This window comes from Camelus dromedarius, chromosome 7 (genome assembly GCF_036321535.1).
Source record: "Camelus dromedarius isolate mCamDro1 chromosome 7, mCamDro1.pat, whole genome shotgun sequence".
Taxonomy (NCBI): domain Eukaryota; kingdom Metazoa; phylum Chordata; class Mammalia; order Artiodactyla; family Camelidae; genus Camelus; species Camelus dromedarius.
The window spans coordinates 31,847,206-31,869,224 of NC_087442.1; the positions used below are offsets into that span (position 1 = coordinate 31,847,206).

Below are 22,019 nucleotides of genomic sequence, written 5' to 3' on the forward strand. Positions count from 1 at the left end.
ATAGAGAGCTGAGTTCAAGTCCCTGATCTGTTACCAAATGATGGGGGTCCTTTGTTGTTCTGGATTTCAGTTTTCTTATGTGAAAATGAAGGGCTAGTCTAGATGATTGCTAAATGCCTGAAAGTTCTGCTACTCTGTAACGCCACAAAATTTTTTGAAAAAGTATTTTATAGGGTCGGTATAAAAGAAAGCATGTGGTACCTGAGGGATGATAGCTTGCTCTAACTAGAACCTAAGTCCTTGACCCTATGGCCAAGAGACTAGTAGATGACGCATATACGCCAGAATCACTTGTGGGGCATCATCAACCTGGAAGTTCTCATTCAGTAGATTTGATAGCACACCTGAGCCTGTGAAGTTTGAACATCTCACCCAGTGATTTTTGCTGTGTATCCCTTGTTCAGAATCACTGTTCCAGGTTCTTTTCTGACAAAATGCTTCTAGAGTGTAGGCTACAAAGACTTACACTAACACGGGAAACAGATGCGATGTTAAATTAATCTCAAGAAAGATCACTAGTCATCTGTGGATAAGCTAAATATTCCTTATGTGACTTTCACTAGATCAGAGCTTACAGATCTTAAACATCTGAAATTTTTTTGTGCTGTGACAATAAAAGATTAGGCAATAGAAACTCAGTTGGCATTGAGATGGAATATATATGAAGAAAGAGAAACACATATACACGTGCTTAAATATAGCACAGAAGCACACAAAGATAAGTAAATATGAAACTTTTAATCTCTAATATCCTTTGTTTGCTCTTCCAAATCCACCCACCACTTTTTTTCTTTTACCCCTTTCCACTCTGCTCTCTGCTCTCAGGGACTGATCTGAATGAACTGTAATAGAATCCATAGTCTCCGGCCAATGGGCAGCCCAGGAAGGATATCACAGGAAAGGAGAAGAGTGAGTTCAATGTATTTTTGCCCATGCATCACTCCTGGCAGGGTCATCTTCAGCTGGTGTGTCCCTTGACCAAAGAACACTGATCCCCCAGTGACCCCACTGCCCCCCCCCCCCATTTATGGCACTCTGTGCTTTCAAGTTTTGATGATTGTCCCCTTCCTCATCTCTTGAGGGATGGTAACTGCTCTGATGCAACTGGCCCCAGTTTACTGCACTAGCCCTTGTGGCTTTTCTGCACTTACACTTTATAAAGAGACCCTTGTAAATAAGCCCTCCTGGAATTATCTTCTATTTAGCATGACATCTATTTCCTATTTATGGGGATCCTGATCGAAATGGTCTTTCATGTTAAAGGTGCCTTTGAGAATCTTTGATTAATACAAAGGAAGTAGAATATGTGGAAACTTGAGCTGCAGTTTGGTAAAAAAATAAATAAATCAATAAAAATAAAAAGTCATAACTGATAAAAACAGTAAACCTCAGGAATTGATGAAGTAAAAAGTCATGTTAAAATTGAAGTAGTAGTGAATATGAGAAAACAAGATGTGGGTCTGATCTATGATATGGAAAAAAGCAAGGAGATGTAAATTTTAACCAAGTACAAACACCAAGTCACAACGCTGAAACTGGCAGAGTTTCTTTACATGCCCCAGAGACACTTGATCTGTGCTATTGCATTCATCTCGGGGCAGCTCATTAACAGAATAATATAGGCAAGCTGGAAGGAGTTCATAGAGGAGTAACAAAACGATAAAAAGCACTGGAGGATTGACATGTGAGAAGAGATTAAAAAGATGAAATCACTCTGCTTTAGCTAAGTGGTGACTAAGGGGGAACATGTCAACCGTCTACAATTATGCAAAGGTTATAAACTCCAAAAGATAGGCAGTGATTACTACAAATCAAGGGAGCAGTGCTCTGTGGAAAGAGAAATTAAGAAAAGGAAAGTTTAGCTCAAATAACAGGACCATTTTCTAATGCAGAGCTATTTTATGTCTTGCAAAGCTAAACGTTATATACTATAGCCTTTAAAAAAGACAAAAATGAAACAAATTACAAGCCATTAGTTAGTATTATGTATGTGGATTCTCTGTGTCTATCTATCTGCCTACCTATCTGTCTATCCATCTATCAATCTGATCTATCTGTCTGATCTATCTCTGGTCTATTGATGTATCTTAGAAATCAACGTTTCACAAACATGTATAGAAATAAAAATAATCATTGCTACTATTACATAAATTGTGTGCTAAACATTTAACAAGCATCTCATTTATTTGTTAACACTGCATTTTAACAATCAGGGAAACTTAGGGTAAGAAAATTTGAGCAACATTCTGAAGGTCACCCAACTAGTAAGTGTCAGAGCCAGTGTACAAACCTAGGGGCTTTTATCTCCATGCCTCTGCTTACAATCCCTGGATAGTTAAAATAATTTAGTACATTATTATATCTGCAAATTTTCTTTATTCTGTTATTTACGTGACTGTATGGATTACTGACAAATGCTATGAAGCATTTTGTTACGAATTTCCTTGAATAACTAATGATACATTTTCGGTACTTTGGAATATGGCTACTCACGGCTCATGGTCATTATGTTTGCAAGGGGTAGTCATTTCCACAGCCAACTTACATTCTTGAACAATCCATGTGGTCACCACGCATTCTAGCTATGAGGAAAAGCTTAAATAACTTCATTTCCTTATCCTAGAAGCCACTTATTTTTAATTTTGAAAAAAAATTTCTTGATCTACTATTGTATGCAACTGAAATTATTCAGTAAGTTATAATGTATTTATAAAGCTGCCATTTAAAAATATGCTATTGGGTTCTCTGTTTTTAAAAAATAATCACCTTTCACACTTAATTTAGTTAATTTGAGTTGGAGATATATTGAAAGAAAATCTTGCTCATGGCTAACATTTCAAATAGTACAGAAACCATAAAACGAAATGATAAGAGTCCTTTCCCCTTGCAACCTTCAACCTCTGTGGTTAGAGATAACCACTGCTAACAGTTTGTTTTGTGTCTTTCCAGGAATTTTCTAAGCACATATCTGTGCACACTTTCTTTTCTTCACTTAGGCATTTATCTTGGTTGTCTTTCCATGTCAACACATAAAGTGCTATTTTATCCTTTTTATTGCTGTAAAACATTCTATTATATGGGTGTAACATTATTTGTCCATTTCACTATTGATGGATATTTAGATAGTTCCTAGAATTTTGAAACTAATCAATCCTATTATGAACATATATCTACATTTATCTTTGCATACTTTTTCCTTACTGATAGGGCAAATTTCTAGCTGGAGCATTTCTGGGTCAAAGCATATGTATGTTTAAATTTTTTATGGATTTTTTCCCAATTGCCATCTCTAAAGTGGGTTTTACATTAATACAAAAATATGACAGTGTAAACAGGCTGCACAATTTAAAACTTACATTGAACTCCAAGATGTCCAAGGATTAACTTCTGCTTTGTGGGTATCAAACGGCAATTTGCCAACGATGAACATTTTATTCTACAAAAATATTTCACTCCTTTGGGCCCACCCAGGGACGCCAAAAAAAAAAAAAAAAAAAATTTCACTCTTGGGCCAGGCTTACTATTGCTCGCCTATATTTTCAAGTCAATAACACATTACTTGTCTGAATTTTATTTTTCCATGGCTTAATTAAAAGAAACTTACTAATGTTTAACATAGATTTGACTAATTATTTGTTCCAAGCCTTGGCTTAGGCTATTTCTTCCACCTGGAAAATCCACCTCATGTACGTCAACCCTGCATGTCTATATCCTACCTACCCTTTATGGTTTATTTCAAATGATACCTTCACCATCTAAATCATGTTTCTTTCCTCATGACTCCCAGCATCTCTACTGAACCGTTTAGAGTTCACATCATCCCTGGTAAATGGTAGCTATCATTATTATTAGACATCAGATCTTTTCATTTCTATAAATATTCTTGCTCTCTCCTGTCTGCTGTTGCCTGCTCCAATGGATTGATTTAGCTCAAGCTATATATTTAATATTGTGATACTACTTTTATTTTCTTTAAAAATACATAGTCCAAGTTTTAATTTTTAATATCAACTGGTTAAGAAATATTTTTATGCTAAAGTTTCAGATTTTTGAACACAGCAGATGATTTAAAATGTCTCTTTGGAACTCATAAACACATGCAACTTTAAAAATTGAGAGTTAAATCTGAAACATGTTGGTGAGAGTAACATGGATGCTATCATATTAAAGGCCTTTGGAGGCGAGCAAGCATAGTTTACACGCCATCGGACCTATTTATAGAGCTGACTCCTTTTTGCAATGTCAACTGTAACCTTATACTTATTTTAAGCCTCAGTGTCTCAAATATCAGCCTCTACTAGTTGTACAGTTCTCCCTTATTTGATATCAGAGAGCCCAATGGAGCCTTCTGAAGAACCTAGTCAGATTAGCAAAGATAACTTTTTAGAAGTTCCTAATTTATCTGATTCTCTTTCTGAAGATGAAGAAGTTAAAGCTACCTTCAAACCTGGTTTCTCCCCTCAACCTAGCAGACGAGGTTCGGATTCGTCTGAAGACATTTACCTGGAAAATCCACCTTCAGGTGCAAGAAGAGTTTCATTTGCTGACACCTTTGGATTCAATCTTGTGTCTGTTAAAGAATTTGATTGCTGGGAATTACCGAGTGGTTCAACTGATTTTGACTTAAGGAAGGACATTTTCCACACAGAAGAATATGTTTTATCTCCACTATTTGACCTGCCTTCTTCAAAAGAAGATCTTATGCAACAACTTCAAGTACAGAAAGCGATACTGGAGTCAACAGAGTATCTTCCTGGGTCTACAAGTATGAAGGGAATTATTCGAGTTTTGAATATTTCTTTTGAGAAGTTAGTATATGTGAGAATGTCCTTAGATGACTGGCAGACATATTATGACATATTAGCAGAATATGTCCCAAATTCATGTGATGGTGAAACTGACCAGTTCTCCTTTAAGATTTTATTGGTTCCTCCTTATCAGAAAGATGGCACTAAAGTTGAGTTTTGTATACGTTATGAAACTTCTGTTGGTACTTTTTGGTCAAATAATAATGGCACAAATTATGTATTGGTTTGTCAAAAGAAAGAACAAGAGCTGGAGCCTGTAAAACCACCGGAAGAAGTTCCTAATAGACAAATAAAAGGCTGCTTAAAGGTAAAATCAAGGTGAGAATATATCTTACATTCTTTACTTTTTATAATCTTAAGATTTTTTAAATGTCATTTTTTATTTTACTGGTTGTAAAAAGTAGCCATTCTGTTTACTGTATGTTATGTATAAAACAACCGTGGTAGGCTTTAACAAGGTCAATGCTATTCAAATGTAGCACTGTTATTTCTCCTCCAAAGGTAAGGGAAATACAGGTATAACACAATAGATGGAAGGGGGGGTGGTGCGTGCAATGTGTATATTGCCTCCATAACCAGTTTAAATTGCTCAAGTTCAAACTATGGAATCTAGATTCAAAACATGTTTATATTGTCTTTTAAATAGTATATTCATTTTCAGTAGTTTTAAATGTTTTTGCCGTACTTCAAAACAATTCTGAATAACATAGAACTGTGTTTCAATATGTGCTCAGAAATTCATAGACTTCCCCCAAAAGCTGTAACAACATTTTTAAGACTGACTGAGTCATACAAGAATGTTTGGAGTGATAACACGTTAAGTTAAATCGTAAGAGCTATGACTTTAATGATAAACTAAGAGAAAAACAGAAGTGTAGGAGTGATGTATGAATTACACATAAACATTTATAATTCTAACCAATGTAACATTATGGAACACAAAGTAGTATAATTTAGAAAAAGTAAATGGAGCAGAATTTTTAAAAAATGACCCAAATAGAAATGAGGATGTTAGCTTTATATATTAGAGATTTGGGATATGACCCCTCATTAGTAACCTTGATCTCTTATTAATATGAAAACAAAACAAAAACAAAAACAAAAAAAAACAAAAAACACCAAACCCTGGGTATTCAGCTCTCTCCATTGCAGAGCCGGCTAATTTCCATGACAGTAGGCTAATAGGTAAAACATCTAGGAGGAGATGGACCACTCCTGTTCCTCAGAGTTACCCAAAGGAAAAACCCACCAGGCCTCACCAGCCACAGGCAAATGCTTGCTTATCCTCAGGGTGGTTCATTCTAACTGTCCTTAGACCCAAAGATTCTAGTAACTGCACCAGAAATAGTGTCATGTGATGGAAAGGAAACTGTATTAGGATTCAAGACTCCCAGATTCTAAGAGGCATTAAATAAAAACATAAAGAATAACACTGTGACATTTTTAACCTCTTATATTTTAATGCCTTGATCTATTTATATGCCAATAAATAATAACCACTAAATGTGCTATTCTAATGGATTAATGAACTAAATAATGTAGGTGGAACAGTTCAATCACACAATATACTTCAATTTTCATTATCCTTTAAGGTCATTTGAAAGATTGGTTTACCTGACTTTGTCAATTATGCCAACTTTCTTTGTCCAAATAACTTTCTCAGGTTTTAATCAATGCTACTATGAGATAAAATAATCATAATCTCTATGTGTTGAAGTAATAGTTCTGGTGTTTATGAAATTACTTAGCAACATGTTAGCTATGTAGACAAAATAAGTTCAACACTATTTAAAAAGCTAATTTGTATACATAAACATACACATATTAACTACTTCACAAATGAGATCATCAGTGAATACCTAATAAACAGGCTGCGACTTGCCTTATATGTTAAAGAAAAGCAAAACTTAGAAAAGGCACAGCCTTATTGTCAAGAGACCTTATAAAAGAAGTCCTGTTCAACTCTGGATTTTTCTGCAGGCTAGAAATGCAGCTTTAAAATTACAAGCATTACATCTGAACTATGGTATAGACAGAGGAGTCCTTCGATGGACCAAACATGATACCAAATACAAAAACGGGTAACTGCTAGGGCTAATCTACACCAGTCATGACAATATTGAAACTTCTCCTAGTCTAAGATATGTATAACTAGATATATATTCATACACATATTTGTATTCAGAACAGTAATCATTGGACTCATAGCGGACACCATTCAAGTTTTAATATTGCTTTGGGGAAAAACTTGAGAAGAACTAAACCACAAAATGGTCTAAAGGCCTGTAAAGTTTCCTAATGAGTTATAAAAATGGAAAAAATCTCTCTCCTTCAAAACCACAAATACATTTTCTGCACTTCTATAACTTAAAAATGACCAACATAATTCAAACCACATTTTGAAAAAAAGCATTTGCCTCTGGAGGAGGCCTTTTGTGCTGAGTTTCAGTCCAACACGAATTTTTACATCTGATTTATATACCACTCAAAATGGAGTGTATAAAGGAAATCCTGACAGATCCGTGGAACAGCATGTGCCATAATAGAATATTTATACAGCTTTTCCATGATATAATTTATATGCAATGGGGTTTCAAATATTCCTAAAACTCACACAAGAGAGCATTATCAAATTTCTAAATGAATATTGCAGTTGGATTTCATTGTGAAGAATTTGGTTAGGGAAAAATTGCACACCTTATTAGTGTTCTTTTATAAAATGTCTACTTGGCTAAAGCAAAAATGAACTAATACTTATTTGATCAAAAAGTTAAAGCTTCTAAAATATCTTCCTCCTTTCAAAAGTTTACAGAATCTAAATGGGTCTGTTTTGAGCATTTCCACACTTTCTATGTAACTTAATTTGGAGCTCACTTCTTTGAGAAGATAAATACAAAAGAGAAATGTATGTGAATTTTTACTTCAAACATGCATGTAGATTCATAATACTGTGTAATATAAATCAAAGTTAAACTGAAAATAGGTCTGTCTTAATGAAGAGAGTAACAACTAACCTGAATTTCTCTTAAAACCAAAGTTAATTTGCTATCAGGGTCCCAGAGACTGTATCTTCTGAAAGTCTTAATAACCCCTTCTAATGAACCACAATAACACATTTAGTGAGGCAGGATTTCTTTTCTGTCAGTCACCCCAGGCCTTATGTTTTCTCTATGGAGCTTTTTTTTCAGGTCAGAGATTGCAAATCTCCACATTGATGTGGTTGTTTGTTTTCTTTCTTATTAATCTATCCACTTTGGACAGAAAGAAATATTTAGAGGGAGAAGACAGAGTTTGTAACTCATAGGCATGTGACTGAGAGTGACCCAAATGTATTTAATTGCACTGAAAGGCATGCATCAGGAGATACCTGCTGAGTGTCACCACATATGTGGCCCTGGGGTATGTGTTAGCAAACAAACTAAGCAGATTTCTGATCTACATCTCATAGGCATTATTTCAAAATAAACTACCAAAAGAATTAAATAACATTAAATGTACATAGATAAATAAGCTAAAAATAGCATGCAGAAGCAGTTAAAGTTAAAATTGGGGGCTTCAGAGTTACACGTATCTGGGTTTAAGTCCAAGGTGCACCACATGCTAGCTGTGTGACGTTATGCAAGTTAAACTTGGTACCTCTTCTGTTAATTGTGAATAATAATGGTACTATCTCAAAGAGATTAAGATTTCCATAAAGTAATACACATAAAGTTTTGGCACTGTGTCTGGCACATAGTAAATTATCAGAAAATGTTAACTCCTATGAAAATACAAGGCTAACTCTAGCTTTAGATGGATCTGAAAAACCCTAGAAAGGCTCAAACTGCCCAACAGTTCCTCTCCTCTTTCCTTTCAGGGTTTCTAAATTTTCAGCTTTAGAGAGACATTTCTTTGTCTTTTGCAGGATTTTAACCAACAAGGAAACCCCACTGAATAGTAAAATTTTTGAGATGTGTCATCTGATATCTGAAACATCTTAAAGGTGGAAGAGATCTTAATGACTATGAAAATTTCCACGTTTAATAGATGAAAAAATGGAGGACCTGGTCAAAAGGGGTAAAAATGCACTGATTCTGGCATTGAACGGGCACACATGTTAATCCCAGTTAATACATGCCTAATAACTATGTGACAGGGACATATTACTTTACTTCTCAAGTCTCAGTTTATTCATCTGTAAAATAGGGGTAATAATGCCCAATGTTATAATGATTAAACTAAAGTAAAATGAGATTATATTTTTAAAGCTTCTAGTAAAGTGTTGGGCACATATAAAGTCGTCACCAAGAGCCACATATTAATTGCCATCATTACTATCAAATCGTGTTCAGCTAACTAATTTCTTGCTTCTTGGACTGTGTTATTTCTCCTGACATCACAGTCTTCCTTGTTCAGGTTTCAGAACTCATTCCACAAGTGTTTATTAGGGCCTGTGTGTCAGGTACTGTGTGGTTAGGCACAAGGCTGGAAACATGACCCCGTAGAAAGGAGAGGCCCCAAGGGAACAGGCCTCACAGGGGGCTAAGAGAAGAGGGTGGGGAGAAGAGAACACTGAACCCAAGCTCAGATTCTTTGGGTATACACAGAAAGCCATGGATAAAAAATGAAAACCACTTACATTACATTTCAGGTTTTCTCGAATCCATGATCTATAACTGATCTTGTGTACTGGCCAGGGGACTGACCTTTTCAGCATTATTTTTTTTTTTTTCCCTCCCAACAGCTGCTAAATGTATGTTCCCAACCATTGGGTACAAAGACTGACTTCATCTGGTTTTGTATTTTATTAAGTGAAACCAATTTATTATTTTAAGTAATGAAACGACATGATATAGGTGTTGGATGGTATTTATAACTTGGCCAGGTGAATGCAAATAAATTCCTGAAAGATTTCAATGCCAAGGGAAAAAAAGCGATCAGTCTTCAATTTTTGTACCTGAGGAATAGAACCCAGGCACATTCACGAACGGCAAAGAGAGAGATACTTTGTAAAGCACAACTTTAAGATTACAGAAAGTTTATCTTTCAGGGTGGTAAAATTGTTAAAATGAGGCCAAGAAAAGCATTGGAAAATGGGGCATAAGGTATGGTCATGCAGCGTGTTCCAGTCAGAGCCATAGGATTGTGAGACTTCCTTAATTTACACTTACAGTATAATCTGGGATCCTGGAAATAGTCCAAAGACGTGTAAATAGGCCCCGCGAGGCCTTTACGATTTAATGTATTCTGTAACTAACCTGTTTTGAGTCCACACTAATTGTGGAAGCCTGGTCTGTTTAAGGGAGGAACCTCTGGCAAGGCCAGACGGTAACATAAAACACAGCTGCACAGGACCCGTCAGGAGGACTGTTTGGAAGCTGCCAGCTGGTTGACAGCAAGAAGCCAACTAGCTTAGGGTTTCCTTGGAGATCTACTAGGGTTTTGTGGCTTCCTGATTTTGTGGAAATTCATACCCCTCTAAGCCTAGACTTTCGCTGGAGGAGTTCTGGACCTTTTCTGAGAGAAGAAGAAGAGCATCTCATCACTCAGGGTTTCTCTCAAGCTCTAGCTAAAGGGGATCTTGGATGCCAGGCCTCTCGTGGACCCTCTGGGATCTCTACAAGCCTATGTTCCCACCTGAAGCCCATGTGCAGCCTGTGAAAATGGAGCAGGGCCCAAGATTTCTGAGCCAATAAAGCTCCAAGGAAAAAATTGTGAAGCAGGATACTTAAGTTTTTTCACCTTCTTTGACTCTTGTGACTCTTGTTCCTGTTCCAAGGTTTTACCCCAACATCCCAGCAAGAATAATATAAGGAAAGTGACCTCCTCAGTGGCAGACACCTGAGGGGGGCTGATTGCCAGTGACTTGTCAGACTTAAAAGATCATACAGATATAGGTGTGTGTGTCTGTGTGTTTATATGTGCATGCACACTTCTATATAATACACACACACACAGAGATTCCTCTCCTTAAATGCAGACACCTCTAGGATGGAAGGGAATATCTTTACCTTACACTCAGTTAAAATTAGCTGCACAAATGGGCTTTGGGTTTGGACTGAGACAATGGAAATGGCTAGGTTTAGAGCAGAGAGCACACTCTGGGATACAAGGCAGACTTGAGTACAGACTGGTAGTCAGGTCTGGAGTGTGTATGTGTATACGGGAGGGGAGGAGGATTCTAAAAAGAATAAGGCATATTGGAAACAGCATGGGCTTTAAAATAGGGCAGATCTGGGCTTTCATTCTAACTAATTGCCATGTGAACTTGGATAAATTACATTTTGTATCCATCTTATTCATGTAATTTCTACTTGGCAGAGTTTCTGTGAGAAATAAATTTGCTAACATGTATTAAGTCTCTATCCCAGTTGCTGACACTTTGTAGATTCTCAAAACAGCATTGGTGATAAATTCCAAATTTTAAAATCTTGTATGTGGCTAGTCCAATGCCCAAGATTCATGAAGGAGTATTTTTTCCCCTCAGTATCATACCTGCTGCCAGGAGCCAGGTTGGGTTCAGTAAGTTTTTGCGTACTAACCAGGGACTAATACTTCATGGCATTGCTTCTAGGGGGAAAAATGATTTCCAAATTCCAGCAACTTCCGGGTTACAAAAAATTTGGAACATCAACTTTTCATAAGTTGGACACTAGCTTTTTTTTTTTAAAATGAACTACATGTTTTTTCTTAAGGTAGTTCTTCCTAAGATGGTGTTTGTGGAAATAACTGAGTTGGCTATACAGTTTCACCTTATCATCCCCGTACACCTATGAACAGAAGATGAAATTTAATTTGAAATAATTATATACCACTGCATTTTGGTCATTTCTTTGTTCTAAAGCATTTGATGTATCCCACCACTACATAAAAGAGAAAAAGCTCCTCAGGACACATCTCTCAGATCTTTTCAGGTTTTCATTCTGCTTCTCTAATGGCTTTTGCTTGGGTAACTGGCATAGTAGTATTACTATCTATGATATAAATGATAACTAGTTTTTTGAAACAATCATACCATCCTGCTGTTTAAATATGCTATAACAAGTAGAAATAGATTGCCAAATTGGACTATTCTACAGCATTGTTTAGCGACAGAGACCAACTGGACATTAAACAAACCCGTCTTGGAAAATTTTACCATTCCCTCCCTCTCAAGTTACTCTGAAAATGGTGTCTTTGTTGTACATCAGACCGTGCTATTCCAGTCAAAACTAGAAATGGAATTCTAACATCATAAGACAATGAATGTCCCATGTGCAGTTGTGGATCTGAATTTCATTTACCCCTTCTGAAATTTGCAGTAGTAAGAACAGATCAAAATATCCCCCAAATTTACATCTGTAAAGCATGCCAAATTGTAGATGTTTTTCCTATTTAACACTGATGGCACTCTGTTTCACAGAATTAAACCATGATAGAAAGCTAACCTATTGACTCTAGATCTGTAAGAAAAACTACTGTGGATGCCTTCACACAATCACAAATTACACAGAACTGCTCAGGTCACTTTCAGTTCCGTAAGCCAGAGACGAAATGAAGCTGAGTATTTTCACGTCTTACTAACATCTCCTTCTGAGGATTAATGTTTATAAATAAATGTATAATGTATCATTACAACTTGAATCTCTTGACTATTTGCCAATGGCTACTTAAATCTCTTGAGTATTTGCCAATGGCAAAATTGCACAGAATTTTAAAATTACATTTGGGTACAAGCAGAAAAAAAATATGATCTTCACTTATAATCTTGAGTAAGTGTATAAGACTATTATGTTTAGTGTAAATAAAGTTATAATCATGGTCTCCAGTGTGAAGACAAGCGCTTGATTTCTGAACAGTCTTCACTGAATTGCATTGTAGGAGGCGCCATCCAATTCGATCCTTTGCTTTCAGGCAGAATTATTCTGAAAACCACCCAAGCCAAATGTTACACATTCTCTTCTTAACCATCTCCTGGGAAGACTTTGTTCTTCAGTAGTGTATTCTGTTGAGGAGTAATATGTCTTTCATAAGGCCATTCATGCTAGTCTATGTTTTAATCCTGTCATTTGTTTGCTCTGATTCTCAATGGAATTAAATGCTGGGCTCCCTATCCTTACATTCTAATTGTGTTGAGCGCCATTACACTGTTTCTGTGACTGATGTCCATTTCCCATGTCAACTGACCAGCCCTGATAACTTTAGATGTACCCTCCTGAGTTCCTAATTAGTAAACTAATAAACCAGTTTGCAGTATTTCAGCACAAAAGTCAGAGAAGAAAAAAGGCATCACCAACTCGTGGATGATGTTACTATTACAAGGAAGGTGCGTTGCCAGAGCTAATGTACCCAGGGCAGCTGAGTGGTCACTACGCTAGCTAAGAAGTTCTTCCAGTCCTGCCCTCTAGCTTTGCACCCTGAGTACGGGACTCCTATGGGAATCAGAGAAGGAAAGGAGACTTTATTTTACAAAATTATAAAATTGAAAGTACTTCAGAAGATCACTCAGTTTATTTCTCAGTCTACTTAAAAAGATAACTGTATTAGAATTGCTGAATAATTTTGGACAAATAATGAATAATTTTGAATAATGGTCACACTACTTTCTAGAAAACTAAGTTTTAATAAAATTTCATTCAATAATATAATTGTGTAAGTACATTGAAAAGAATTTTCAAATAGATCTGTAAAAATCAAATGTAATATAGACTAGCTGAAATTTAAACTGTGTTATCTTTGTAGAAAGGTTAATACTCTGTCTACATGCAGAACTCATTTGAATGTATGTTAAAATTATTCTGCATGTGTGCGTGTACATTTTTAACTAAAAGCTATTATTCTAAGCAGTGAATGCATGTAGAGGACTGGTGCAGTCAACACAGTTGATAGTTTCTTTAGTAAACTGAACAGAGGGAGCAGTGTAAGTAACGTCGCCCACCTACATTCAAGTTATCCTTAACGCGTTGCTTTTCTGCATGAAAAAAATATATACACGTATATATGAGCTTTTCACTTAAAACTTGTTTCTTTCACAGATGCATGTGTGTGTGTATGTAATGCATATAATAAAGACATTCTTCAAATAGTTCATATTTTATATTTTTTGTATTAATAATATCTCATTCAAAGCTAACTTTGGCAAACCAACTTAAATTTTAGACAATGGCAGTTACATGAACATTCAAGGCATTTGTTTATAAATCTCTTAAAACTGGAGTAGTTCAACAGGACTACTCCTATGGTCAATTTATACATGTTATGGGATTTGCTTCTGTCCCTTCATGGCTTTGCTATGCTTCCTTTAAATTACCAGCATTTCTGGCAGTATCTTCCCATGGAGTAGCTATTCCTATGGTACAAAATAAAACAGTTTTCTTTAAATGAGAAGGTTTGCCATGTTTGCATCTGATGCAATTTTTTTATGGGCAAAAAAAAAAAAATTAACATTCAGCGAAATGTACTATGTATCAGATATTTTTAGTTGGAAGGAAGAGGACTTTTGTCATATATCCCTCTATATCTGTTTAGTCAGAATGTTTCCAGTGGTGACCTTTAAATGGTGGTCTTTTCCCGCACTGTTAGCAGCTTTTATGTGTGTGCCGTCTTCCCAGCTGGACTGCAAGATCCTTGCGGTCAGGAATGATGGATTAGTCCAGGCGTTAATCCCCACTGTGACTAACAAAAGGTCTTGTGTGGAAAAACTGAAAAAGTATCAATTTAAACCTGATAACTGCAAAGCCTGGTAAAACCCAAAAGTATCCATTCTGAATAATTAAAGAATGAATTATGATTATAGTTCTAATGATGAATGCTTTCATTGTTTTCACAATCATTAAAAATTGGGTGCCTAGGTGCTTCCTGGTCATCTCCGTCTGGATATCCAGGTGGCAAATTAATTCCCTTACGTCCTAAACCAAAGTTACATTTCCCTTCCAATCCTAATCCCTCTTCCTTAATTCTGTGTTTTGTTTAAAGTCATAGTCATCATCCCAGTCATGCAAATAAGAAACGTCAACATAAGTACTGATTTGTCTACTGCCAAGTCCTGTTAATTCTAAACTCATATTCTGTTCTATTGCCATAGAAGTAATGATTATTCATTTGATTAAAAATAAACATCATTTTAAAAATTAAGAATAGAATAGAATATACAAAGTCCATTTTTACATAGTATAAAAATGACAGATAAGAGGGAAATTTGTCTCTGCAAAAACTGCATATTTGTTGTTTAAATTGACTCAAAATTGAATATAGAATTGAACACATTAACCATATTAACATCTTGTAGTCAATCCAAATTTAGATGATTACTTTCAAGTTGAGAAATAAATTAATATAATCTACTATAGGATACTCTAATTATGTAGTCTTTCCTTCTTTCCTGTTTCTTTGAGTCACTACAATGCTACTATTCTGTAATGTTAAGTAATCTTAACATCTCAAATAAAAGAAATATTCATTGGTCAACTTTTGGCTTCCTCCATACCACAATCCAGACCAGTGAGACCAGAGAAAAATCCAACAGGCTGAATAATAAAATACCAAAGTCAGATATCGTGTGTCCACTGATTAGAACTGAATTGTTCATTTTTTATTTTTGCCAGAGCCAGAGACAGGGCCAGGGCCAGGGCCAGGCCAATACTTCTGTTCGTTCTGCTGCTGCTGCTCATGGCACTCACTGATTCTGACGTCTGTGGATTCTGGGCCTGGCTGTTGTTCTGTCTGCTTTTCCTTACCTTAATGACTTCCTTTGACTGGGTCTTTTGCCTCTACCAGATTCCTACTGTGTACCTAAACCTAAACACCTAAACCACTGTCCTCTCTGTCTTGAAATTGCGGAATGCTGGTCTTTGCTTATATGAGATCACAAAAACAAGGAGAAATAATGCAATGCATGTAAAGGTTTAACTGCAAAACCTACGAAAAGGTAGTGTGATTAATCTGCTACAATCTTATCAAATGCTTAAAAAAATTATTTTGATATAATTTTACATTTAAAGAAAAGTGACAGGAATAATATGAAGATTCCCCATATTCCTGTATACAAATGTTTTAAAACTATATAAAAGGAGTCCAGTTGCATTGATTCTTGTAGGCATAAGCATTTACCTGTGAAAATCGTAAGCAATGGTAACTTTCTAATTTGTAGTTAATTTTTGATTTTTGCACAATACAAACTACATTTAAAATATTTAGTGAAAATACTAGCAAACTCAATTAGAAATAGTACTATTATAATTATAATGTTTTCTTTTTTAAAATTATATTATTTTTCTTTTATGATATAAGAATTGGGAAACAAATATATATATAGAAAATTAGCATAAATTATTACATATTTTATGTGACAAAAATAATAATATACCCCATCTATAATGACATATCAGGTAACTCTCACATCACTACCCTCAAATAATATCTCATAGTTTTCATTAAGAGTTTTACTATAAATTTCCCAATATCCTAAAATTTTCATTGTACAAAACCTGAGGTTTCTACCCAAAGTATAAATATATTATTGAGGTTGGTAACACGTGGCATTTGTAAATAGTTAATGTCCACTCTCTCAGAAGAAGTGTTTTAATGAAAGTAAAGTTTTATCATTTCTATTTGCTGTTGTTCAGTTAACTCTCAGTATACAAATGTGGTTGGGTTCCTACTGCAAATGGCACTTGTGAGACTGAATTAAACAATTTCTGGGGAAAGCTTAGTTATTGACCAAGCACTCTGGAGGAGTAGTCTTTTTAGCACAACAGAATAAACTTGTCTGTAACTAGTTGTAATCTCTGAGGAAATTATTTTTTTTGAAAACCCTTAAAAGTATGTTGGTGTGATTATGAGTCATTTTTTCTGTGTTATTATTCAATTCCTGGGGAATTCCTTGACCACTTATGGTAATTCTGGATCAGTCTGCTTCCATTCTGTTAATTTTGTATCTGAGAATCTGTAACATTTGTCAGAATCTGTCTACAAATCAGGTGGGACTCTAATTTCATGCATGGACTGTAGCCCATCAACAGCTTTAATTCATGATATTTTACTACTTTAATAAGTGAGCTTGTTCTTTTATTTAAAATTTTCCAATTATATAAACTTAAGGAATGCATGTTTGATATCTCTCTCTATTATTATTTCTTAAGTGATACAAATTGTCTCCCATTAGATCCCTTTTATGCACTGCAGTCAACAAAGCTAGTCCCATTTCATGTAAGAAGAAATTTAGGCAAAAGAAATTTATTTTGTTAAGTCCAGGAAATACATAAGAGGAGAAGCTGAGTTTGTGTCTTTAAGTCTCTTAACTCCCTAAGGCTCTGAACCACAGGGCCTCAATAAGTCAGTTAATCACCAAGAAATTATGGAGTTCTTGGGGTGGGGGTATAGCTCAGTAGTAGAGCATGTGCTTACCATAGGCAAGGTCCTGGGCTCCATCCCCAATACCTCCATAAAAAAAGTAAGTTACATTTAAAAAAAAAGAAAAAGAAATTATGGAGTTCTTATTTTATGTTGAACTCTTCTAGGTAGCTTCTATCTTTAAGCATTATTTTGGTTAAGGAATAATATTTATATGCAGAGAAGTTAGCTATCAACACAGTATGTGCCAAATGGAATGACACATACTCAGAGGAGAACATTGGAGATACAGAGCAGCAGGCATTAGGGAAAGGACTGTACTGCAGGTTGCCCTGATTAGGGACAGCATTACAAAGGATTGAACTTGACGTTGAAATGGTAAAACTTGGGTAGGTGAAGAAGCATCAGGAGACTGTTTACACAGAGTTAAAAAATACTTCTGGACATGGCAGCAAAAAAGATAAGTCAGAGGTTTTGTTAGTCAGTCATACTGCCTGGAATAGAAAGAATTGTGGGCATCAAAATTGAAAAACAAGGTTGAAAAAGAATTGCACAGTCTTGCTAGACCAAGGATTTTGAACTTTAGTCCCTGTGCTCAGGGTCAAAGGACTATTTTAGTTATATTAATCCAGAAAGTATATACAGAATAAATCAGAGCGAAGAGCAATGTATGAACTAGGTCAGTGTCAGTAAGAAGGGATATTGATTTTCTATGGTCCTAACCATTTTTACTTACTATCTCTGTATGTTGGAATGTTTAAAACATAGGTTTGATCTTTTTCACATTATCAATATTAATTATTGAATTCTGCTATAGGTCATCTTTAATGTAAACAGGTGTGTGTTATGGCACTAATTTTTAGATCTTTCTATACTATTTCATGGGAGATTTATTTTACTACTCTGATGATGCTTAGGGTAAACTCATTTTTATAATTGTTTTTGATCCAAATTCTTCCTTCAAAATCTAAGGTTTATGTTTGAATTTAGTGAAAAAGGTTAGGCCGGGCCTCTCAATCTCTCCTCTTGGATGGATACATAGAAATTACACTAGTATGCTTTTTCTATATATTGATGACCTCAAGATTGAGACAGTATGGCTCTCAGTTCACATGAAAGAAAAAAATCATCAAATATCATCAGTAGCAAATCTCTTACTATGCTTTTCAGCTTATGCATTTATAGAGAGTAAAAAAAAATCAGTGGCTAGAAGAATTGGACATAGGATCTTCATACATTCAACAAATATTTATTGAACACATACTATGTGCCAGGTATTATTCTAAGCACTAGGGATACATCAGTGAAAAAAGGACAATCCCTTCCTTATGTAGCTTACATTTTAATGGAGGGAAAGCTAATAAATAAGTAAACATAAAGAATAAGCAAGTTATGTTAGACTATAACAAACACAAATGAGAATATAAAAAGCAGAACAGCATAAGAAGAATAGGAGTAACGACTGTACTTCACTGAGAAGGTGACAATTGATCAGACTTGAAGAGAGTCAGTCATGAGGAAATCTAGGCAAAGAGAATTTCATGCTCAGCAAAGCAGCCAGTGCAAATATCCTAAGCAAATTCAACTGAAGGACCTCCCCTTCTGTTTGCATTAGATTCTCATGCTTCTTAGGTCTCCTATAAACCCCTGGGCTTATTTTCCACAGGACCAGTCAGTCCCTACCCACAAGGTCTCTGAGAGAAAGGGGGAGTGCAGGGTTTATCCTTGACACCAAACTCTTTTAGGTCCATCTTTTCCACTGCAGTTTTGTCTTAGTGAAGGTGGAGTTGTGTTATAGTTGATCTAATCAAAGAAGAAATTCCATTTCTTTCTCTTTCAGGAGATTTAAACAACTAGTGTCCTTGGCAATATACTTTATGACAATACACAATAACTATTTGGGCAATTTGCCACATAGTACAACTGGAAAACATTTTACTAGCCCAGGTCTCAATCTTCAGAAGCATGATCAGTTTCATAATGAGCAATACAGTTGTTAAGGTAGAAAAGATTGTCTCTTACTCTCAACAGCATCTAGATTTCCTTTCACTTAAAAAAAATTATTTAAATTCACTGATGTATGGGTTGGCAATTCCCATGATGAATAAAAATTAATTGCTTTGTAGACCTAAAAGTGGCAGACGTATAATACCTACAAAACTTACTTTAATGCTAACCTGTTTGATTATGTATATCCTCTCTTCCTACTCCACAGAAAAATCTTAGTAGTAGAATTTTTTACTGAAGGATTTATTTTCACACTGACAATACTTTGATACAGTAAAAACCAGTGTAGAATAGTAGTATAAACCATTATTTCTTAAACATGGCTGTACATAGGAAGGGGAAAAATAAGGCACTCATACCCAGATCCTAGTATAAGACCCTAATTTCATTGGTCTGGGGCAGGTCGCAGGCATTCACATTTTTAATAAGCTCCCTAGGTGATTCTGATATGTGCCAGTGTTGAGAATGATATAAACAAAAGACTAAACACAGGTGTTCTGAGTTATAATTTAAAAAAAAAAACCAAATTGAAATCATTTAGTCTCAATATGCACCAAAAGATTAATACCGTTAACCAAAGAAAAAATTAGCAAATAAAATAATATTTTTGCAAATATGGCATGACGGATTTTTAAGCATTAATAATAACATTAAGGACTGTGGAAATTATGATGCAAAAGGTACGCTTTATAAATAATACATTTATTAAAGAAACTTTGCCCCATCATTTGTGATGCCTTGGGGAAGGGGAAAAAGACACATTAAATAGCATGGTAGAGTTAATTTCCATTTAGAATGAAGGAAACTTTCAGAAAGTATTTACCTTTCTTTTTGAAAAGTATATATTTTGCAATTCAGAAAAATCCAATTTTAAATATGATCTGTAGTCATATTATAGGAGGATCTGATCTTTTTCCAGTCTGAAAAGCCCATGTATATACACAGTTGCTATTGCCTTCCCTGAGTTTGAGCTATGGATCTTACTACAGTTGATCCTTGAACAATGGGGAGGTTAACGATGCTGACCCTCTGTGTATTTGAAAATCTGAGTATAACTTGCAACTGGTCTTCTGTATGCTTGATTCTTTGTACCCATGTTGACAAAAGTTTGCATATGCAGTTCAAACGTGTGTTGTTCAAGGGTCAACTGTATTTTCTTCTCTAGGACTCTGTGTTTCCTTAGGCATGAATGGTACAATTGTGATTTTAAAATGCCAGCTTTCATTTATCCCTTTTTAGGCTATAAACTCTATGAAGGCAGAGTTGGTTCAATCTCAGATTGTGCTAGTGGTTTAACTTCTAGCATGATGCCTAGCACAGACTGACGATTTGTGGAATGAATACACATTGAATTTTGTCCAACATTATTCTGATAGCATGATGTCCAATAGAAGGACTGAATCCTTTTAAAATACTTTATAGTGGTGTTCTTTAGAATGTTGACTGTAAAGTCTTGTGCTGCCTAGTTAAAAGTGTGGCAGACAGCCTCATCTCTGGCAACATAACTGCATCCCTGCAGGATTCAACTTTCGCACCTGACTCCTTCAGCAATCCCAGCCTGTGGCCCACCTTCTTTAGTCACCTGTTCCTCGTCTTTCAGTTCATGTCTGGTTCTCAACTTGTCCTTCCCAAGCACCGTATTGCTCTTCTATTAATAGCTAACTGTGCTCTGTCTTAATGAGCCCTTCACACTTCATCTTCTTAGAATTTCCTGGTAATGAATCTTGCTGTATTTAATCAGGAAACCAAAAGCCTTCAACTGGGAGAGCCACCTTGGCACTAATGAGCTTCTCCTGAATACTCCACCTTTTCTAGTGGAAGCTTCCAGAGGAATAAGATGGTATGTGTACTTTAAGCTTCTTAATTCAGTCAGACTTCTTTTCTTGAATCTATAGGTTCATTTACATCACCTCTGAATCTGCTTATAATCTACTCCAGTCTAGAACTTGGCTAGGACCAATAACTGGCGGATGTTTTCTAGCATTTAGTATTGAAATTAACATGAGCAAGAATGTGAAATGCAAGTAATTCCATGTGATAATTATATTAATAAAGATTATTTATGTTAAAAATAATATTGCTTCCCACTTAAAGAGTTTTAATCAAGTAGATTCTAGGATCTTTGCAAGGTAGCAAAGACCTTAAAGCTAATTTGAAAATTCTGTTACTTGGACATCATCCAAATTAAGCACTTTTACACTTAAAAGAACGCAATCAAGACCATGAAAAAACAACCTACAGAACGGGAGAAAACATTTACAAATCATGTATCTAATAAGTAAAATGTCCAGAAGAACTCTTACAACTTAATAATAAAAAGACAAACCAATGTTAACATGAGCCAAAGATTTGTTAAGCATTTCTCCAAAGAAGATATACTAATGACAAATAAGCACATCAAAATTACTCAATGTCGTTAGTTACTATGAAAATGCAAATCAAAACCACAATGAAATATCATTTCACACCCACTATAATGATTACGATAAAAAAGATAGACAATAAAAAGTGTCAGTGAGTATGTGGAGAAACTGAAATTATAGAATTACCATAAACCCAGCAATTTCACTTTTAGGTATCTCCCCAGGGCAAGTGAAAACATATGTCCATGCAAACACTTATAGGTAAATGTTCATAGAAGCACTGTCTACAAAAGCCGAAGGTAGAAACAACTCAAATGCCCATCAAACTGGTGAACAGGTAAACAAAGTGGGGTGTGTCTCTATAACGGGATACTATTCAATAATAAAAAGAACACCTGATACAGCCTACAACACTGATGAGCCTCAAAAACATTTTGCTCCATGAAAGAAGCCAGCCACAAAAGAACACATTTTTCATGATTCTCTTTATATGAAATGTAAAAAACAGAATAGACAAATATACTGAGACATA

General features: G+C 35.4%; 1 protein-coding gene and 1 long non-coding RNA gene across 2 annotated transcripts in view; one reads left to right on the forward strand and one right to left on the reverse strand.

The window, feature by feature from the left end:
- Positions 1 to 22,019, reverse strand: part of LOC135321672 (uncharacterized) — a 228,093-nt gene that overhangs the window by 79,353 nt on the left and 126,721 nt on the right. The gene's annotated exons all lie outside the window — the stretch shown is intronic.
- The window catches only part of PPP1R3A (protein phosphatase 1 regulatory subunit 3A), a 34,234-nt gene continuing 16,520 nt past the window's right edge, over positions 4,306 to 22,019 (forward strand). Inside the window, exon 1 of the mRNA XM_010975562.3 lies at positions 4,306 to 5,126. Coding sequence (XP_010973864.3) covers positions 4,339 to 5,126 — 788 coding nt within the window. The 5' untranslated portion in view covers positions 4,306 to 4,338. The remainder of the gene's footprint in view (positions 5,127 to 22,019) is intronic.